General features: G+C 36.1%; 1 protein-coding gene and 2 long non-coding RNA genes across 4 annotated transcripts in view; 1 reads left to right on the top strand and 2 right to left on the bottom strand.

Moving 5' to 3' along the window:
• Positions 1-19139, bottom strand: part of LOC101884801 (uncharacterized) — a 206739-nt gene that overhangs the window by 146431 nt on the left and 41169 nt on the right. The gene's annotated exons all lie outside the window — the stretch shown is intronic.
• On the bottom strand, positions 5324-9790 carry LOC147838267 (uncharacterized). Its single transcript, XR_015523872.1, has 2 exons — positions 9760-9790; positions 5324-5519 (listed from the first exon to the last, which is right to left on the bottom strand). It is a non-coding gene; the product is annotated as an uncharacterized LOC147838267 (long non-coding RNA).
• On the top strand, positions 6410-10541 carry camk2n1b (calcium/calmodulin-dependent protein kinase II inhibitor 1b). The gene is given in 2 exon segments (NM_001302502.2): positions 6410-6823; positions 10160-10541. Coding segments are annotated over 2 exon segments (240 nt in total). The 5' UTR covers positions 6410-6654; the 3' UTR covers positions 10231-10541.

Raw genomic sequence — 19139 nt, 5'->3', positions numbered from 1 at the left:
TGTTTGAAAATACTAGCGTATAGCACAGTCTTTAAAAAAACTAGCCTAGAGCGCCATCTCCTGTTAAAAACTAGCCTAGAGCAGTGTCTTGCAAAATATAGCCTAGAGTGCACAAACTGCTGTTAAAAACTAGCCTAGGGAACCATCTACTTTTAACTAATGTCGACTGCCGTCTGTTAAAAAACAGTCTACATTGCCATCTGCTGTTAAATACTTGTCTAGAGCGCCCTCTGTTAATATAAACTAGCCTAGAGCAACGTTCTGAAAATACTACCCTAGAGTGCAGTCTGCTTTTAAAAACTATTCTAGCCTAGAGTGTTAGCTCAGTTAACAGTTTAACAGTTAGCTGTTAAATACTAGCCTAAAGCACAAAATTTTCCCTAAAATAATTAGTTTACTGCACAGTCTGCTGTTAAATACTACCCTAGAGCACCATCTGCTGGTAAAAAACTAGCCTAGAGCACCATTGGTTGTTAAAAATTAGCTTAGAACGCCATCTGCGCCATCTGCTGTTAAAATCTAGCGTAAAGCGTCATCTGCTGTAAAAAACTAGCCTAGAGTGCCATTTGTCAAAAACTAGCCTGTTAAAAAAACTACCTTGGAGCTCTGTTTGCAGTCAAAAAACTAGCCTAGAGTGCTGTTTTTGGATAAAAGCTAGCCTAGAACATTGTCTGTGGTTAAAAGCTAGCCTAGAGCGTCATCTGCTGTTATAAACTAGCCATGAGCAGCGTCTTGAAAATAATAGCCTAGCACAATCTGCTTTTAAAACTAGCCAAGTCTGGATCTCTGTTAGCTGTTAAAAACTAGTATAGAGTGGCATCTGCTTGAAAAAAAACTAGCCTAGAGCGTCGCCTGCTATTAAAAACTAGCCTAGAGCACCATAGGTTGTTAAAAACTAGCCTAGAGCGCCGTCTACTGTTAAAAACTAGTGTAAAGCATTATCTGCTGCTAAATACTAGCCTAGAGCACCATCTGCTGTTAAAAACTAGCCTAGAGCACCATCTGCTGTTAAAAACTAGTCTAGAGCACCATCTGCTGTTCAAAACTAGCCTAGAGCACCATCTGCTGTTAAAAACTAGCGCAAAGCATCATCTGCTGTTAAAAAGTAGCCTAGAGCACCATCTGTTGTTTAAAACTAGCATAGAGCGCCATCTGCTGTCAAATACTAGCCTAGAGCACCATCTGTTGTTAAACTAGCCTAGTTGTTAAAAACTAGCCTAGGGCATTTCTTGCTGTTAAAAACTAGCCTAATGCGCCATCTCTTAAAAACTACCCTAGAGCGATATCTGTTTTTAAAGACTAATCTAGAGTGCTGTCTGTGGTTTAAAAACTAGCATACAGTGCATTTTCTGTTAAGAGCTAGCCTAGAGCACAGTCTGCGGTTAAAAACTAGCCTAGAACACCATCTGCTGTTATAAACTAGCCTAGTGAGGCATCTAGAAAAAACAAGCCTATAGTACCATTTGCTTTTAAAAACTAGCCTAGAGCATCGTTAGCAGTTAAAAACTAGCTTAAAGTGCCATCTGCTTTGAAAAACTGGCCTAGCCTAAAGTGCAGTCTGCTGTTAAAAACTAAGATCAGATTCGATTCGAGAGAATACCGTTTGCATTAAGTAAATCTCAGAATTTTTTTTACGAATTTTTTTTTTCTTTTTTTTTTGGCCACAGCTCTAGAAATGTCAAAAGATGTATGAATCTGCTATAATCCAAATAATATTAAGCAGGACAAAAAAAAAAAAAAATATATATATATATATATATATATATATATATATATATATATATATATATATATATATATATATATATATATATATTCTTCCAGATTGAGTTTGTTCTTGTGTTGCAATGATTGATTTGGGAACGGTTGGGAATAGAAATCACTCGTGCCTGCGTGAGCTGAAATTTAATGCTGTTTGCTATTTTCAAATAAAATTAAAAAGAATTCAGAAAATGGCTTCTTATCATTTAATAAAATACTTAAATATTATTTGTCATTTTAAAGCTTTATACTTTCTCACCATGCTTCAAATCACTAGGTTTTTTCCATTTGCCAGCAATAATCTGAAGTCAAAATAGCAGCAACTCAATGCATTTAGGCATGTAGACATGGTCAAGACAATGTGCTGCAGCTCAGACTGAGCATCAGAATGGGGAAGAAAGGTAATTTAAATGGCTTTGAACGTGGCATGGTTGTTGGTGCCAGACGGGCTGGTCTGAGTGTTTCAGGAACTGTCGATCTACTAGGATATAAACAAACTGCATAGTTGCAATCTAAACAACTACATTCTCGCCTCAAAAGTACATTATGTTGTCCGACAGCAGCAGTATTTGTCTAACTGTAGTTAGTCTATGGTCTCTCTCTCTCTCTCTCTCTCTCTCTCTCTCTCTCTCTCTCTCTCTCTCTATATATATATATATATATATATATATATATATATATATATATATATATATAGTTTCATGACACTTTATATTATATGCCATTATATTTCTTAAATTTTTTTCGTGTTTACTCACAATATAAACTAAACATATTTGCCTTTTTTTGTAGATTATTTTTGTCTTTCCTATTTGTTATTGCCATGTGGTTTTATTTAATATTGATATAATATTTTAAATGTTTCTTGTAAAGAATTTTCTTTTTTATTTTTGTAATCCCAACTATTCAATATCACAAGTCTATATTGCAATTAAAAATGTTATATATTAATTTTATGCATATTTAAAGAATATTGTAGATGTGTATTAATTTAGTTTTTCTAGTTTAACTGTAAACAGTATTACTGTGCCTGACCAGTAGATGGAGATAAATACCAGTCTATCTTCATTACAGTCTGAGAATCTCTATAGATTGGTTAGGTATTCTTATAAAAATTTAATAATTTATCACTTATAGAGCCAGAAACCCTACAGATACACTAACATAACATCTTCGACCATTAAAGACATTTTTTCTAGTTTGACTGACTAATGCACATAGAAAATCACTAACATAAACAGATCAGTAAAAATATTACTTGGAACAACAACCTGTGAAATTTAGAATGGCACAATAGCGGTGAAGAATCCATATTTTTATTGTAAAATATTGTTTAGAAAAATGTTTAAACATCTAAACATATTGTAAATTTACATTATGGTACAGCAAAGTATAGTGTTTAGTATGGTTTTGGATGGAAGCTGTTCATGAATTGTGTTTTGATAGATCTGTAAAGCAGTACAGGACAGTATTTGAGCTACTTAATTCTTCATTTATTCATTTATTCATTCATTCATTTACCTTCGGCTTAGTCCCTTGTTTATCAGGGGTCGCCACAGCGGAATGAACTACCAACTATTCCAGCATATGTTTTACGCAGCGAATGCAACCTAGAAGAGGTAAACGCAATCTAATTAGAAAAGAACAACCGTGATGGCGAATTTCTCCTTGTGGGATCTGGGATTAGAACCACTGATAATTATAAAATTGTTATTGATTAGTGATTAGAACCAACAAACTAACCCGCATCACATATTTTGTTAATTGAATTGGTCAGGTAAAAGTAATACTTGAATAACCTGTAACATTAAGAAAGACACTACAGTGAATGAATTTTCCCCTGTAGGATTTAAACCTAAAACCTAATCCACTTATTTGCAAACTGTTGCTTTCAAGGCAACTGGTTTACTCACTTTAAGTAAAATATCACTTATAAAAGTTTACTTAAGAATATGCATTTAGAAAATGTCTTAGAAAGGAAAAGCATTGATTTAAATGTACAGTATGATGTGAATTTACAGCATAGTGTTTAGTGGTTACAGCTTTCAGATCAAAAGTGTTCATGAAATGTGCTTTGACAGACCGGTGTAACGCACTACAGCACAGTAACTACTTGAGCAACTTATGTAAATCAGAATGTCACCATAGTGATAATGAATTTCCTCTTGTGGGATTAGAACCGCTGATCTATATTTCAATTATTATTATAGATCAGTGATTAGAAGCTACAACCTAACCCACGTCACCTATTTTGTGAAGGGAGGTGCTCGGGTAACTATTACTTGAACAACATGTAAAATTTAGAATGGCTCAACAGTGATAATGAATTCCCTCTGTGGGATTAGATCCTAAAACCTAATCCACTCACCTATTTGCAAACTGTCGCTTTCAAGGCAAGAGGTTTACTCACTTTAAGGATCACTTATAACAGTTTACTTAAAAATATGCAGAAAAATCTTTTGTAAAATATTGTTTCGAAAAGGTATTAGAAAGAAAAAGCATTGACTTAATGTACAGTATGTAAATTTACAGCATCGTGTTCAGAATTAACCTCTGTGAAGTTGGCACCCCATTAAAAAAAAAAAATAAAATTCCCAAACCTTTGGCATTCGTTTGTGCCGCAAAAACTAATGTTTATACTGGTTTGGGGTCTGAGATATTAAGCATTATTTTTTTGACCGTGTGACGTCAATTTCCACCCCAGTGATGGCGAATTTACTTTGACCAAAGAGAGTGATGGGGTGCTGCGCCAGATGACCTGGACTCCAGTCACCAAACCTAAACCCAATGGAAATGGTTTGGGGAGAGCTGAGCTGCAGAGTGAATGCAAAAGGGCCAACAAGTGCTAAGCATCTCTGGGAACTCCTTCAAGACTGTTGAAAGACCATTTCAGGTGACTACCTCTTGAAGCTCATCAAGAGAATGCCAAGAGTGAGCAAAGCAGTAATCAACAAAGCAAAAGGTGGCTACTTTGAAGAACCTAAAATATGACATAGTTTCAGTTGTTTTACCCTTTTTTTATGTTCATAATTCCACATGTGTTAATTCATAGTTTTGATGCCTTCAGTGTGAATCTACAATTTTTTATAGTCATGAAAATAAAGAAAAAACTGAGTGAGAAGATGTGTCCAAACTTAAACAAACATAAAATGGGAATGGTTGGTGATATTAACGTCCTGTTTGTGGCACATTGGTATATGTGAGGGGGCAAACTTTTCAAGATGGGTGGTGGCCATTTTGAAGTCGGCCATCTTGGATCCAACTTTTGTTTTTTCAATAGGAGGAGGGTCATTTGACGCATTAAAGCAGGGGTGTCAAACTCAATTCCTGGATGGCCGAAGCCCTGCACAGTTTAGTTCCAACCCTGCTCCAACACACTTACCTGTAGGTTTCAAACAAGCCTGAAAGACTCAATTAGTTTGATCAGGTGTGTTTAATTAGGGTTGGAACTAAACTGTGCAGAGCTGCGGCCCTTTTGGAACTGAGTTTGACACCTGTGCATTAAAGTCTTTGGGAATTTCACAAGATAAGCCGACAAGAAAATTTATGAATGAAACAATGGTGTGTTTAAACAATGGTTTTAACTTTATTCATTCATGAGTTATTTACAAGTTTCTGACTACTTATAAAATGTGTTTAATGTGCTGCCCATTGTGTAGGATCGTCAATGCAAGCCTCTTCTCCCACTCTTTAGACACTGATAGCAACACCGCAGGAGAAATGCCAGCACAGGCTTCCAGTATCCGTAGTTTCAGGTGCTGCACATATATACATTTCTGTTTCAGTTTTTGTAAATCATCCATTTTTCAATGTTTCAAATTCATTACTAGTTTTATTGTTATTTTTATTTATTAGTTATGTAATTTAAGTGTGTGTGTGTGTGTGTGTGTGTGTGTGTGTGTGTGTGTGTGTGTGTGTGTGTGTGTGTGTGCTTGTGTAGATAGTTCATTTCTGTGCTGTTGGCTGCATTGATTGTTTTTGTATAGTTGGGGAGGGGGTCAAATATATTTTGAAAAGAAAAAGTGATGGCGAATTTCCCCTCGAGATTAGGACCACTGATCTACAATTGAACAGTTCAGATGCAAAAACATGTCTAAGTGCCATCTGACGTTTTTCTCTAATATTTTTTTTTCTCAGCCTCTTATGTTGGTTTGTTCCATTATTTCACTCTAAAGGCAGTAAAAATAACATTCTTTTCACTAAAAGTAAAAATGACTGAAACTACACACAACAGCATGAGAAATATGCTAATTTAAATGAACATTTTAGGTGGAACTTAGAGATTTTTGCATCTAAACTCTTCAATTATAAAATTATTATCAGGGATTATAACCTACAACCTAGAATTGGTCAAGTAAGCTGCAGGTAGACTAATAAAACTAAAATAAAAATGTTAAAATAAAATATAATATTGAGACAGCTGGCTAGATCAACTCTAAACTCATTTAAGCCCATCTCTTCCACCTCTAAACCACAAATCCCAAAGAATGTGACCAGATTCTAGGTGCCACCGCCGGTGGAAAGTCACGAATCAACCCAAGTGGGACTCAAACCCACATCCTCCCGGAGCTGTTGAGCTCCTCCAGCAGAGCAGGCAGAGGCTGAAGCTGAGGGCGGGGGATGGAGCTCCTGCAGGCGGCACGAGCACAGCCTGAGTGACGTCTCTCTGCTCTCTCAGGATCCGCGCGTGTCTCTGTGTGTGAATGTGTTTTTGCATCGCGCTCCTGTTTTGCATCTACATCAGTTTTTCCGAGTGCTCGTAACAACGAAAAGTGACGGAGACTAAAACACGGCTGCTGATCTGATCGTGACCGCGCTCGCTTTTAGACTCTCTAGCTCGTTAATTATCGCTTGTTTTCTCAGTCGTGAGCGATTATTACTGCCAGCGGGATCATGTCAGAAGTGCTGCCGTACGAGGAGAGCATCTCTCATTACGGTGCAGATGGAGACGAGGAGCAGATTTCCCTCACCTGTCGCCTGCAGAACAACAGCAGCAACTTCTACAGTTCTGCGCAGAACAAACGAGCTCCGAAACTCGGACAGATCGGGCGCAGCAAGAGAGGTGAGGGGGAAAACACACACTTATTACAGATGACTCAAGAACAAAAGTAGGTTTTCCAGTCATTATTAATAATGTGATGTGAGCGGCCTAAAATTTAGCTAATTAGTGTGTGTGGTTCGGTGCATTATAAATATGCAAATTTATCGCATCACGTGATGATGTCAGCGTCACGCGTTTGCATTTAATTTACTTGCTCTCTTGTGAGTTTATAATGAGGTAATGAAAGTTTTTTTTGGTTTGTTTTTTCCAAGATATGTTTAATTGAGAATTTTTTTATTATTATTATTATTGGTATTATTATTATTATTATTATTATTATTAATATATTTACATAGACTATAAAAGTGTACACACGCATTAACTTGCCAATAATAGCCTACTTTTTTTTATTATTTATTTTTTTTAGCTATTTCTGTGCGGAATTGGTGGTACAGTCAAAAATAATTCAGCAACTATCCATATACTGTATACACAGAAAATTTGCTGAATGATTTGACAAAGGCATTTTGAAAGTGATTTACAATGCAAATCCAATTTGAACCTTTTGTTTGGTAAGACAGTAGTACATAGTAGTACAGTACAAATTGTACCGCACACAAATCATCTGAACATCTAAACATTTGCATATTTTTCAATAATATAACTGAAATTAATGAAAACAAATTGAAAAATATATTTAAACACACAAGTAAATAAATTGTTTAACAGACACTCAACATTATAAGATGTTAATATTAGGTTAGTTTTAGGTTTAGCATCTAAAGACAACGTTATTTTGACGTCTAATAATGACATGAAATGATAACGATATTGGGTTGATTTTATTTTGTGTTGGAAAGTGACCAAAATCCAGCGTCGAGCCAACATCTTAAACCAACATCATTTCAAAGTCATATTCTGTCATTTATTCGTCAGGTATGGCAGCAAAAATCCAACATTTAATAGACGTCATATTGGTAATGTCCATACAAAGTCAAGCTTTAACATATTAGATGTTGATATTTGGTTGATTTTAGGTTGAGTTGCAAAGTAACCAAAATGCAACATGTCCGATGTTGGACATTGATGTCGGCTTGACGTTGAGTTCTGACGTCAACCCCATTTTAATTTCCAAGCAAAATGCAATGTCCCATGACGTTGAGGTACAACATCAATTTGACGTCATGTTGACAGCCTGGGCTTTCTGGGGGACTTGTCAATGGGTTCAACAAAAAAATAAAAATAAATAAATAAATAAAAATCAATGGAAGCTTGCGAGTTTTCTGCATATTTTTGTGTTTGCAGTTTTCATGTAGGCCTACTTAAAGTCTAAACCTTTTCAACTCAGTCCCTTTATTAATATGGGGTCATCACAGTGGAATGAACCGCCAACTTATTCAGCATATGTTTTACGCAGCGGATGCCCTTTTAGCTGCAACCCATCAATAGGAAATATCCATACACTCATTCACACACATACACTACGGACAATACCCAATTCACCTTTATCACGTCTTTGGATATGTGGGGGAAACCAGAGCACCCCGAGAAAACCCACACCAACACGGGGAGAACATGCAAATTCCACATAGAAACACAACTGACCCAGCCGAGGCTCGAACCAGCGACCTTCTTGCTGTGAGGCAAAAACGCCACCGTGCTGCCCTACACATGCATTCATTATCTGATAAATTACAAGCAGGCAGATAAATGCAAATGCTCTACGCTCTGGCGTATAAATAAACACAGCACACAAACAGTACACAATAGCGACACACAAATAAGGTTTAACAAAAATCAGGTCAAATATTAATAAAGTTGGGTTTAAAAAAGTCTAATGGGTTAGTCCTATGGATGGGCGATTTGGCCTAAACTCAAAATCTCGGGTAATTGAATATTTTAACTTGATTATGATTAATAAACAATTATTTTATTTATTGTTTCTAATTTTTTTGCCCTCATACATATTAGTTGATTGACAAGTGTTGTACAGTAAATATGCTCTCATATTACAAGTGAGAGATTTCTGAATGAAGGGTGCATTACTTGATCTTAAAATAATTGAAGTAAACACACACAGTCTAGTATCTACAGTATGATTGTGTATTGAGCATCAACATTGATCCACTGAAATTAAATCACACATTGCCTAAAACCAAGTCTAGTTTTTTCTTATAAAAAAAAGTGAAAATAACTTGCTCTTTTGGAAACAAAATAAATTATTTTCAATGTTTTAAAAAGTAGAAAGTAAGCAGTATCTCTTCTAAATAAAATAACTCTTGCAAATCCTGGAAAAAATATTTCAAACAGTGCATTTCTTGAATTTTCTGTAAAAAAAAAATTATTTTAATGGAATTAATAATTTTGGTGTAATAGAAAATATGCCGTCTTAAGGCATCTCTGGCGCAGCATCCAATCATCGTCAATGTAGTGCAAACTTGCGACATAGTTACATTTTTCAAGAAGTTCGCAACCATTTTAAGGCTGCGCTGGTCCCTTACCCGTATGTTCGACTTAGAAGTATAAATCAGCCTTAACAGTGCCGGGTCACATGACTCCACATGCGGTAGGGAAAGCAATTGAAAAAATTGATCTTGAAAAATTAGTTTGATTATATAAATGTCAATCTCGATTACTTTGATTAATCGCCCGGCCCTAATTTGTCTTCCATATTTGCCCCAACACTAGGTAAAATATTCTGCCTTTGTTTTACAATGCAGCATTACAGAATTCTTAACAGTATCCTATTTAGCCCACATTTAAAGTATATTACTTTCTATGCCAAAAAAAAATCTATTTAATATTTAATCCATTAATAATAATAATAAACGGAAATGTTTCTAGGGGACCCAAAAACATGACGGACCCTGTTGAGATTTGTGTTATTATCATAGATATGTGCTATTATGGATTATGTAATATCCTGATAACATGAAAGTAAAGGAAAAACAACTCACCTTTCAAAGACCACCAATCACTTCACTGAGCAACAGTCACGGCATAACACATCATATCTCAGCAGGGTCCGTCATGTTTTTGGGTCGCCTAGAAACATTTCCATTGTGTTACGTGGATATTTGCAGGTTTTGTGACCGATTTGCTGCTCATTTCTTCAGTCGTTTGTGTTGTGACCAATTTGCAACACGTGTGCTGTGCTGTCAAATTAATGAAGATCGTTTCTTTATTGGCTGGTGTTTTTTGTAATTGCATGTGCTTTCTTTAATTGCATTGCGTTAAGCTCTCTCGGCCGCCGTATTATTTACCTCATATCCCACAAACCCTACTGCTGTCAATAAAGCGATGTCATGTCCTCAAGGATGTTTGACCTAACTGGCTCTTTTGCGATTTCTCTTTCAGTTGTCATAGAGGACGACAGAATTGACGAAGTCCTGAACAACACAGCGGAGAAGTCATCGGCGGGAGTGTAACGCTCAAGGACACTGTTAAAGCGTCAGGAAATCGTGGGTTCTGTGCATTCTGCATTGAAAGCACTTTGCAGTCCTGCTTAGCATGGGTTGAATTTCACGATGCGGCAGCAGGCGAGGACCAGCCCAAAACAAAGAGGGAGTCCGTGCTGCTTTACATCTTTCTTTAAGGGCATGATTCATATCCCTACCTATAAAGCGACATCTTAACGCTGGACATAGAGTCCTTTGTTGTTTACTACATGTGGAGTTGGTCTGTAGTGGTTCAGATTCAGTTTATATTGTGCCAGGAATGCTTTGATATCACAAGCACACAAATGTTTTTTTTAATGTCTTTAGTTTGCACTTGGTTCCTAGGAATCAAATTGTGTGCTCAATTTAAGTGTTTTTTTCTACTTTAAATATACTTTTATTTTGTAAAAACGATAGACAGATCTTTTTTAAACAGGATGAGAAAGGAAAGACTACTTTTTTAAAATACTTATGGTTTTCCATGTTACACATTGTGTTTTTTTTTTCGATGTGGCCTGCAAACTGCCTGCTTAGCTTGAATTTGAAAGCTTATTTTTACATCAAGCAGCGATTCCCGAAAGGGAAAACAAAAGCTGCTAATTTGTGTAATAGTCGAAGCACTGTCAGCTAAATGGATTTTGATCACTCGTGTGCCAAAATATGCCTGTCGACGTTTGTTTCTGTTCCCAAGTAATGTGAAGTTTTCCAGACCTGCCTCTTCTATGTGTTTCAGGGCTTTTTTCGGTAACACCTTATAATATCTACACACTATTAATCATTTATTGTGCATTAGCAAATAGTTAATTCATCATTTGTTAAGTATTAGCTCTACATTATCAGATGTTAGTATAAGCAGTTTAAAACTACAGATACAAATGCTGTATTCTTGATTTATAAGCACTTGTATAGTGTGCTTAATGATTGTGTTTTCATACTTTGTGAATTATTAATTTTCATTACTAAATTAAGCATCACATTATTTACAAACTAGTTATTTAGAAATAGTTGGTGTGTTTTTTAAATCATTCAGAATAATATATTTAATAACAGATTAATAAATTATTATGATTAATACATCTTATTATTCAGGCATGTACTAATAGTTAATTTGTATATTTTCTAATGCTTTATTAAATCAACTTCATCCAGTTTTGTGACCTAAAGTGACCAATAGTATCTGGATGCAGCCTTTATAATGCAAGCTGAGACTGCATCAGTGAGTGAGTGAGTGATGTCACTGTGAAGGGTAGAGTTAGGGGTGGGGTTAGGTGAGCGCATTAAAAAGCATTGGATGCAGCTCAGATTGCACTGCACCAGTGCAGCCAGACCCCTGTCAAAGTGATGACTATTTATGCTTTGTAAATCCCTTATAAACTACAATTAAAGGCTCCAGTTATATTCTAAACAGGAAAAAAGTAAATAATTGACTTTATTCATTTCTATTCATTTATATATGTATAATGTTGGAATATTTAATCAATTCTATGGGATGTCAATAAAAAAGGTCAGGAGAGTAAATATTAGTAATTTATTGGATACAAGTGAATAATTCGACTCTCAGTAGCCTCTATGAAATGCAAGAATTACATTCAGGAGGTGCGCAACAACTTTCATTTCCTGATTCGAGCTTTTATACATGCTGATATTATAGGTCGAGTTTAGTAAAATTAGTCACTTGTCAATTATTCTCCAGTCCTCTATTGGCCGCACCCATACATACATCCTCTTTTTCTATGAATTCTCTGCACAACATTAAAAGCATAAGACTTTCTGAACTACATATATTCTGTGTTCAGTTTCAACAATCAGGACAAACAGGCCTTGGCATTTCTAACAGCTTCATCTACTTCTGCAAAAATGCTTCATTAGTATGCAAGGCATATCACACAGTAAAAGTTCAGTTAATATGTCACCTTTAAGCAATACAAATACAATTGTCTAATGAAAGAAAAAAGAGACCAAAAAAAAAATCATTTTCACAACAGTTACACGGGCGACACAGTGGCACAGTAGGTAGTGCTGTCGCCTCACAGCAAGAAGGTTGGAGTTTGCATGTGTGGAGTTTGCATGTTCTCCCTGCGTTTGCGTGGGTTTCCTCAGGGTGCTCCAGTGTACCCCACAGTCCAAAGATATGCGGTACAGGTGAATTGGGTAGGCTAAATAGTCCATAGTGTATTAGTGTATGAGTGTGTGTGTGTGGATGTTTCCCAGAAATGGGTTGCAGCTGGAAGGGCATCCGCTGCGTAAAAACGTGCTGGATAAGTTGGCAGTTCATTCCGCTGTGGTGACTCCGGATTAATAAAGGGACTAAGCCGACGAGAAAATGAATGAATGAATGACAACAGTTACACAAATTAAACGGTTTCAAATGAAAATCTTTGCAATCTTATCTAAAATAAAATTACAGTATGTTTAAACATTGCTAAATAACATTGAAATGTTGTATGATAATATATTGTTGAATTATTATTATATTGTTGTTGTTGTTTTATCCAATTTTACTTAATTGCACTTATTTCTAATTGAATGTTGACACTACTCTTATCCAGCAATGTTTAAAGTTTACAGTAATTTTATTTTTTAAATAAGATTGCAACATTTGTTCACTTGATACTGAGCCTTTAATTGTCATTTATAAGGGATTTATAAAGCATAAACAGTTCTCAGATTAGATCACAAAACCGCACAAAGTTGAGTTAATGAAGCATTTATTAACATACATGGTAACCATTACTACAGTATATGCCTGAACAATGCAATTTATGAATGTTTATTTGAATAGTTTATTAATCATTTACTAACTCAATCTAAATGATTTAAAAGCCACCAGCTACTCTTAAATACTAATGGTTTGTAAATAATGCAATACTAAATTTAGTAATGAACAATTAATAAGTAATAAAGTATGAAAACAATTATTAAGAACATTATAAATGTTTTTATTGGTCAAGAATAGAGTATTTGTAGCTGTATTTATAAGTGGTTTACTAACGTCTATTAAATGTACAGTTAATACTTAACAGACAATGAATTCAATATTTGCTAATGCTTAACAGATGATTTATAGTGTGTAGTTACCACTGCTTCTTTTTGCATGAGATGAGCACAAACACATTTTCCTGTGGTGGTGAATTACAAAAAAATATATGTACAGTAATGCTACCTTGAATGACAAACCTCAGACTCTTTACTATTGTATATGTTGCACTTGTTACTGCTGTTTAACAGGGCTATATTTGCTAAGAAATGTATGATTAATAAAATGTAATGATTTAACAATATAAAAAGGTGCCACATTTATGAAACAACTTTTTATATATATAAAAACAGGCCTGTCAGCATATAATAATCATCTGCACTTTGGATAATAAATAATGGATATTTAACCTAAAGATTGCATTTTGCTTAAAATGGTGAAGTTTATTCATAAACTTATTTCGAGAGGATCATGTGATTATGATTGAACACAGCTGGTTCTGCATCAACTATGTATGATCCACCAATCCGACGATTCCTAACCCACTATAAAGAGCCAGGGTTTCTCACTACAGTCATCTTCGATTTAAAGAATCCCCCCTTCCACCCCTACTCCCCCACCTTTCCCTTTATGGGGTGGCACGGTGGCCCAGTGATTAACAGTCGCCTCACAGCAAGAACGTCACCGGTTCTAGTCCTTTAACAGGCCGGCTGTCGTTTCTGTGCGAAGATAGCATGTTCTTCCCGTTCTCGCGTAGGTTTTCCCCGAGTTCTCCGGTTTCCTTCTACATTCCAAAAACATGCACTACAAGTGAATTGATCAATCTAAATTTAGCACTACAGTCAAACTCTCATCCAGCAGCATATCTCTTCATAGCAGTTATTTTCTGTAATCAGCTCTTATCAAAAAAGGGGGAGATCTTGAGACCTACCTGAGCTCAAAGCTCCCCTCTTGCCCTGCAAACGGGAAGGAGCCCAGGGCTCAAGAACCTTTTAAGCTCAGGGCTCTCTCCCGGGATGGCATGCCAAACTTGCTCATAATCAATCATCAGCTAAGTGTGAACTACTGTAAAGGTCTATTTTCCTTCACTCTAAACAAATGCTGATTATTTCAACCCAATTCTGAGTGTAATCGGGTATATCCCAACTTCTGTGTTATTTTTTTATTAATAGGATCAACCCAGTGTTTGGGTTAGTCCATTTTTTATTCAATATTTGTTTTCAATTCAATTCATCTTTATTTCTATAGCGCTTTTACAATGTAGATTGTGTCAAAGCAGCTTAACGTAGAAGTTCTAGTAGATGTGATGCTCTAGTAACTGTGTCAGTCCAGTTTACAGAGTTGAAGTTCAGTTTAGTTCAGTTCAGTTCAGTGTAGTTTAAATTTCACTGCTGAAAGTCCAAACACTGAAGAGCAAAAGTATATGAATAACCCAATCTGGAATTAAATAACACAGCATCCTTTATGAGTGTTCAAGCTAGAAAGTTGTTGGTAGCAATGGGAAATAGTTCGTCAGAAAATGTGTTAACATTCACTACTCACAAAATTGTGTGTAATAAAAGCATATTTCCCTAAAAGTGTAAAGTAACATGGTCATTTGCAATAAAAGTGAAAACTTTGCACTGAAATGGATGCTATAATGCATTAATTGCATCCAAAAACACTTGCGGTAGGTGTCACATTTATTGTAAAATGCATTTCATTCATTCATTTTCCTTCGGCTTAGTCCCTTTATTCATCAGGCATCACCACAGCAGAACGAATCATCAACTTATCCAGCATACAGTACGTTTTACACAGTGGATGGCCTTCCAGCAGCAACTCAATACTGGGAAACACCCATACACACTTATTTACACACATACACCACGGCCAATTTAGCTTATTCAATTCACCTATAGCACATTTCTTTGGACTGTAGGGAAAACCGGAGCACCCAGAGGAAACCCATGCCAACACAGGGAGAGCATGCAAACTCCAGAAACGCCAACTGACCCAGCCGGGACTAAAACCAGTGACCTTCTTGCTGTGAGGTGACAGTGATAACCATTGAGCCACCGTCCAGCCCTCTAAAATGAATTTCATACCAGTAAAATACCTTCTACATTGTATGAATGTGTGCAGTTTGAATGAAATCTGGATGTCTTGTTTTTGGCATGCGTCCTGCATGTAGAGTTTCAAAAGCAAGAACTCCATACGTTTCACTATAGAGCTTTTTTTATTAACAATAATAGTTGTAATATAATAATAATAATAATAGACTATATTTGCTTATGCTAAATCCATTTGTTCACCTATACTGACTCCCAGGGCCATTTATATCGAAATTGATATTTAGCTGCGTTGGTGTTTCGTAACATCTAGGTTTCATAGTGTCGTATAACAGTTAATTTTTATTTCGCATGACCTTTCAGAGCTCAAAATTCAGGATTTACCAACTTTATCTTTCCAAACACAAATAAAAAATTTCTTATCCCCAAAATTTAAATGTGTCAAAACGAGCAAAATATAGCTGTACACTATTGACCTTATTCTCCGCCGATGAGTGGGCGCTGCCATTTGAATCTTTTTGGCTCGAGACTTCCGGTCTCATTCACTTCCATTCATTTTTAGACATTAAAAACTGCTCATTACGCTGCTTGATGTTGCAATTTGACAATTCCTTGTTATATTATTCTACTTGGTCTGTGTAGTCATGCAAACATTTGTTTGTAGAGCAAGTAGTTTGACCGTTTTCTGCCGTTTATTATTCCTAGTCATTTCTCCCATAAGCTACTGAATCGGAAGTTCTAAGCAATCGCGAAAACAGGCGCACTTCCGCATTTTAGAATAAGGTCAATACTTTTTATTTAACAAAACATTTCTTTAAAAAAAAAAATAAAAAAATTGACTATTAAAAAAATCATTGTTATGTATCTAAATGTGCACAGTAATCAGTCCTGTCTAAGGATTCCATATCACCAGTTAACTACACATAAATGGGGAAATAATCTTCCATTAAAGCAAATTTATTGTAAAAAATGATAAACAATACTTAAAAAATAACTAAGCAAAAGAAAGCATGTGAAAAGCATACCATGTATGACAATGAAAGGATGATCACACAGTTAATTTTAGGCCCATTAATAATCTGTTTAAATAATAGTTAAAGTGAAAGCAACCAGTGCTGCTTACAAAAGGCAAATCTGGAGCTTTTGAAAGCAGCAAGACTGTGGGTGCATGAGCATAACTTTGTCAATTCTATTTGAAGAAAAACCAATCACACCAGTTGCATTTCTAGGCACGGTTGCTTCACGAAAGGAAACGGGAGTGCGCACGCTTTTCAAAGAGTCGCGCGCATGACATCAGCAGTTATTAGAATTGATTACCCGCTGCAACCAGTTTGTCCGCTTAGCTCGCAGCGTTACGTTGGCGGAGCGGAGGCCTGGAGGAGGAGGGGCCGGCAACGGGGACGACCGGGATCGAGTCCGGGGAAGAGCGGTTCCAGAAATCAGGTAAGATGAAAAACAGAATGCAAAAAATAAGGGCGAGAACGCGGCGAGATCCAAAAACGTGGTCAAAATTAAAGACAAGGGCTTTTGGGGTTTTTTTTCTGGACGGCTTTTGCAAACCGTCGCTTGGGTTAAGAGAAGGAGGAGGAAGAGGAGGGCGGCTGGGTCGGCCGATTCACCAGCTGTCCGGTCAATCGTTCAGGCAGTCAGTCGGACGGACGGTCGCTCCACAGCGGCCTCCAGCAGCTTTTCACGCGAGAACAGCGCGGGCACGAACGGCGAGCGTTCCCGAGAGGCGTTCGAGACGCAAAAAAGCGTGCACAGCAGCCTCTCGCGGATCCACGAAAACAAAAACTGCTCGAATACGTATCTCCCGGGACGTATTTCGCGGTCTGCAGAAACGTCTGCGGGGCTACGTTTCCACAATGAGCCTGTGTTGTTTTTTTTGCTTGCACTAACACAAAATAATTTTGTCAGTCACGCTGCTTCTCAATTTTAAGACTGCATTTGTACGCGTATTGAGCCATCCTTATTGTTGAACCCTGTTTACAATTTAAAAATAATTTTTAATCAGCCAAAGTGGCTTGTGGCGATGTCTGTCTAACCTGCCAGAGCTGAAATCTACCCGCATTTGGCGGGTTGGCAGGTGAAAATGTCAAGCTCTGCAACACACATACACTATAGACAATTTAGCTTACCCAATTCACCTACATGTGTTTGAACTGTGGGGGAAACTGGAGCACCTGTAAGATAACCCATTGAAATGTATTTTAAAATAAAATACCAAATACCTCCATTTTAAGTGTATCAAAATAAACTACAAAAAAAGCAGCGACAAAATGTATTGAAATAAAACACTGTATTTTAAAAATACAACAAAATACTTTTACAAAGGAGCATGACATTTCTTCACAAACCTTCCATCAACAGGCACATTCGATTGATCACTTCACCAGTAACCTAATTTAGTGAAGTAAACAATGATTAATAATAACAGCAAGTCAGATTCTGTGCACCTCATTCACCTCTACTTGCGGAGCATGTGTAAGGCTGGCCCCAGAAACAACGGAGATAGCAGCAAAGAAAAAAACTGCATTGAAAACATGTAACGGGTGTAAGGCTGAATATGAATGTAATTCAATGTTGATGATTAACAGAACAATTTAGCTATTGTAAGTTTGTCAATTAAATTTAAAGTCCCCCTCCACACAAAAATGGATCTGTCCAACCCCGCACTTTGCAATGATGAGTGCTGTTTTTCGAAGCAGCTCTGAAAACAAAACCAAAAGTGCTGGCCAGCGAACTATTCTGATTTGCTGGTCATGGACATAAATAATAAAATGACAAATAAGTATAACGAGAGAGGTATAATAATATAATTTTCTGGCTTAACTTGTTTTCAGCATTAAATGAAATCTTATTTAAAAGACAATGGCTGTTTTTTTACCCATCAGTATATATTCCTTAGTGGTTAAATACACTCAAACTCAAAACTGAACTAACCCTTTAATTAGTTTACTTACAGTACTTATAACATTAGTCAAAGATAATGAAGCAGCTGCTAAAATGAGCAGTTTATATTAAAAACAAGCTGCGGACAAGATAGTGAATAAATCGGCGAAGTAAGTAAAGCGCTAAAGTGTCTGTGCTGCTTTTGAAAGGCTGGATGCAGATCTGATCTTTCTCCTACATTTCTGAACTCCTCTACACTCAATGACTCTGCAAACCCAGTTCTCAATTTATTTGCTTTCATTCTTATTTTAAAACTGCAGAGGAGCAGGAATACGCTGATCTTTCTCTGAACGCATCCCCACACCACTTATACCACATCCTGCTGAACTGATTTACTTCACCACTGAACAACACTCAAGATTCCAGTCACATATCTGAGGCATAATATCAGACTTGGGTGTTTTAATACTGTACATTAAATTGTTAGTAATGTCGGTAAAAGTAAAATAAGTGGTGTGTAGATGTATCATTTGTCATTTGTAACTGCCAAATACATTAGTTTCAGTATAAAAAAAAAAAAAAGTCAAATCAATTTTCAGTGACAGACAGGATTTAAAGTATGCAGTTTTGTGAAAAAATACAAAAAACATAATTAAATAAATAATAAAAAATACAAATTAGTTAATTAAAAAAAGAATTAAAAACAAAATAAATAAATAAATATATAAATAATTAAATAATAATAATAAATATTATAAATAAATAAAAAAATACAAATAAATAATTTTAAAAATAATATTAGATTTTTTTAAGAATAAATAAATAAATAAATAAATAAAAAATAATAAATTATTCATTCATTTATTTTTTCGGCTTGGTCACTTTATTAATCAGGGGTTGCCACAGCAGAATGAACCACCAACTTATCCAGCACATGCTCTTCCAGCTGCAAACCAACACTGGGAAACACCCATCCACAC

This window comes from Danio rerio, chromosome 23, assembly GCF_052040795.2.
Source record: "Danio rerio strain M-AB ecotype USA chromosome 23, GRCz13ab, whole genome shotgun sequence".
In the NCBI taxonomy this organism is placed as follows: Eukaryota; Metazoa; Chordata; class Actinopteri; order Cypriniformes; family Danionidae; genus Danio; species Danio rerio.
The sequence above is the reverse complement of the archived record's forward strand: the minus strand, read 5'-3'. Positions and strand labels throughout refer to the sequence as shown.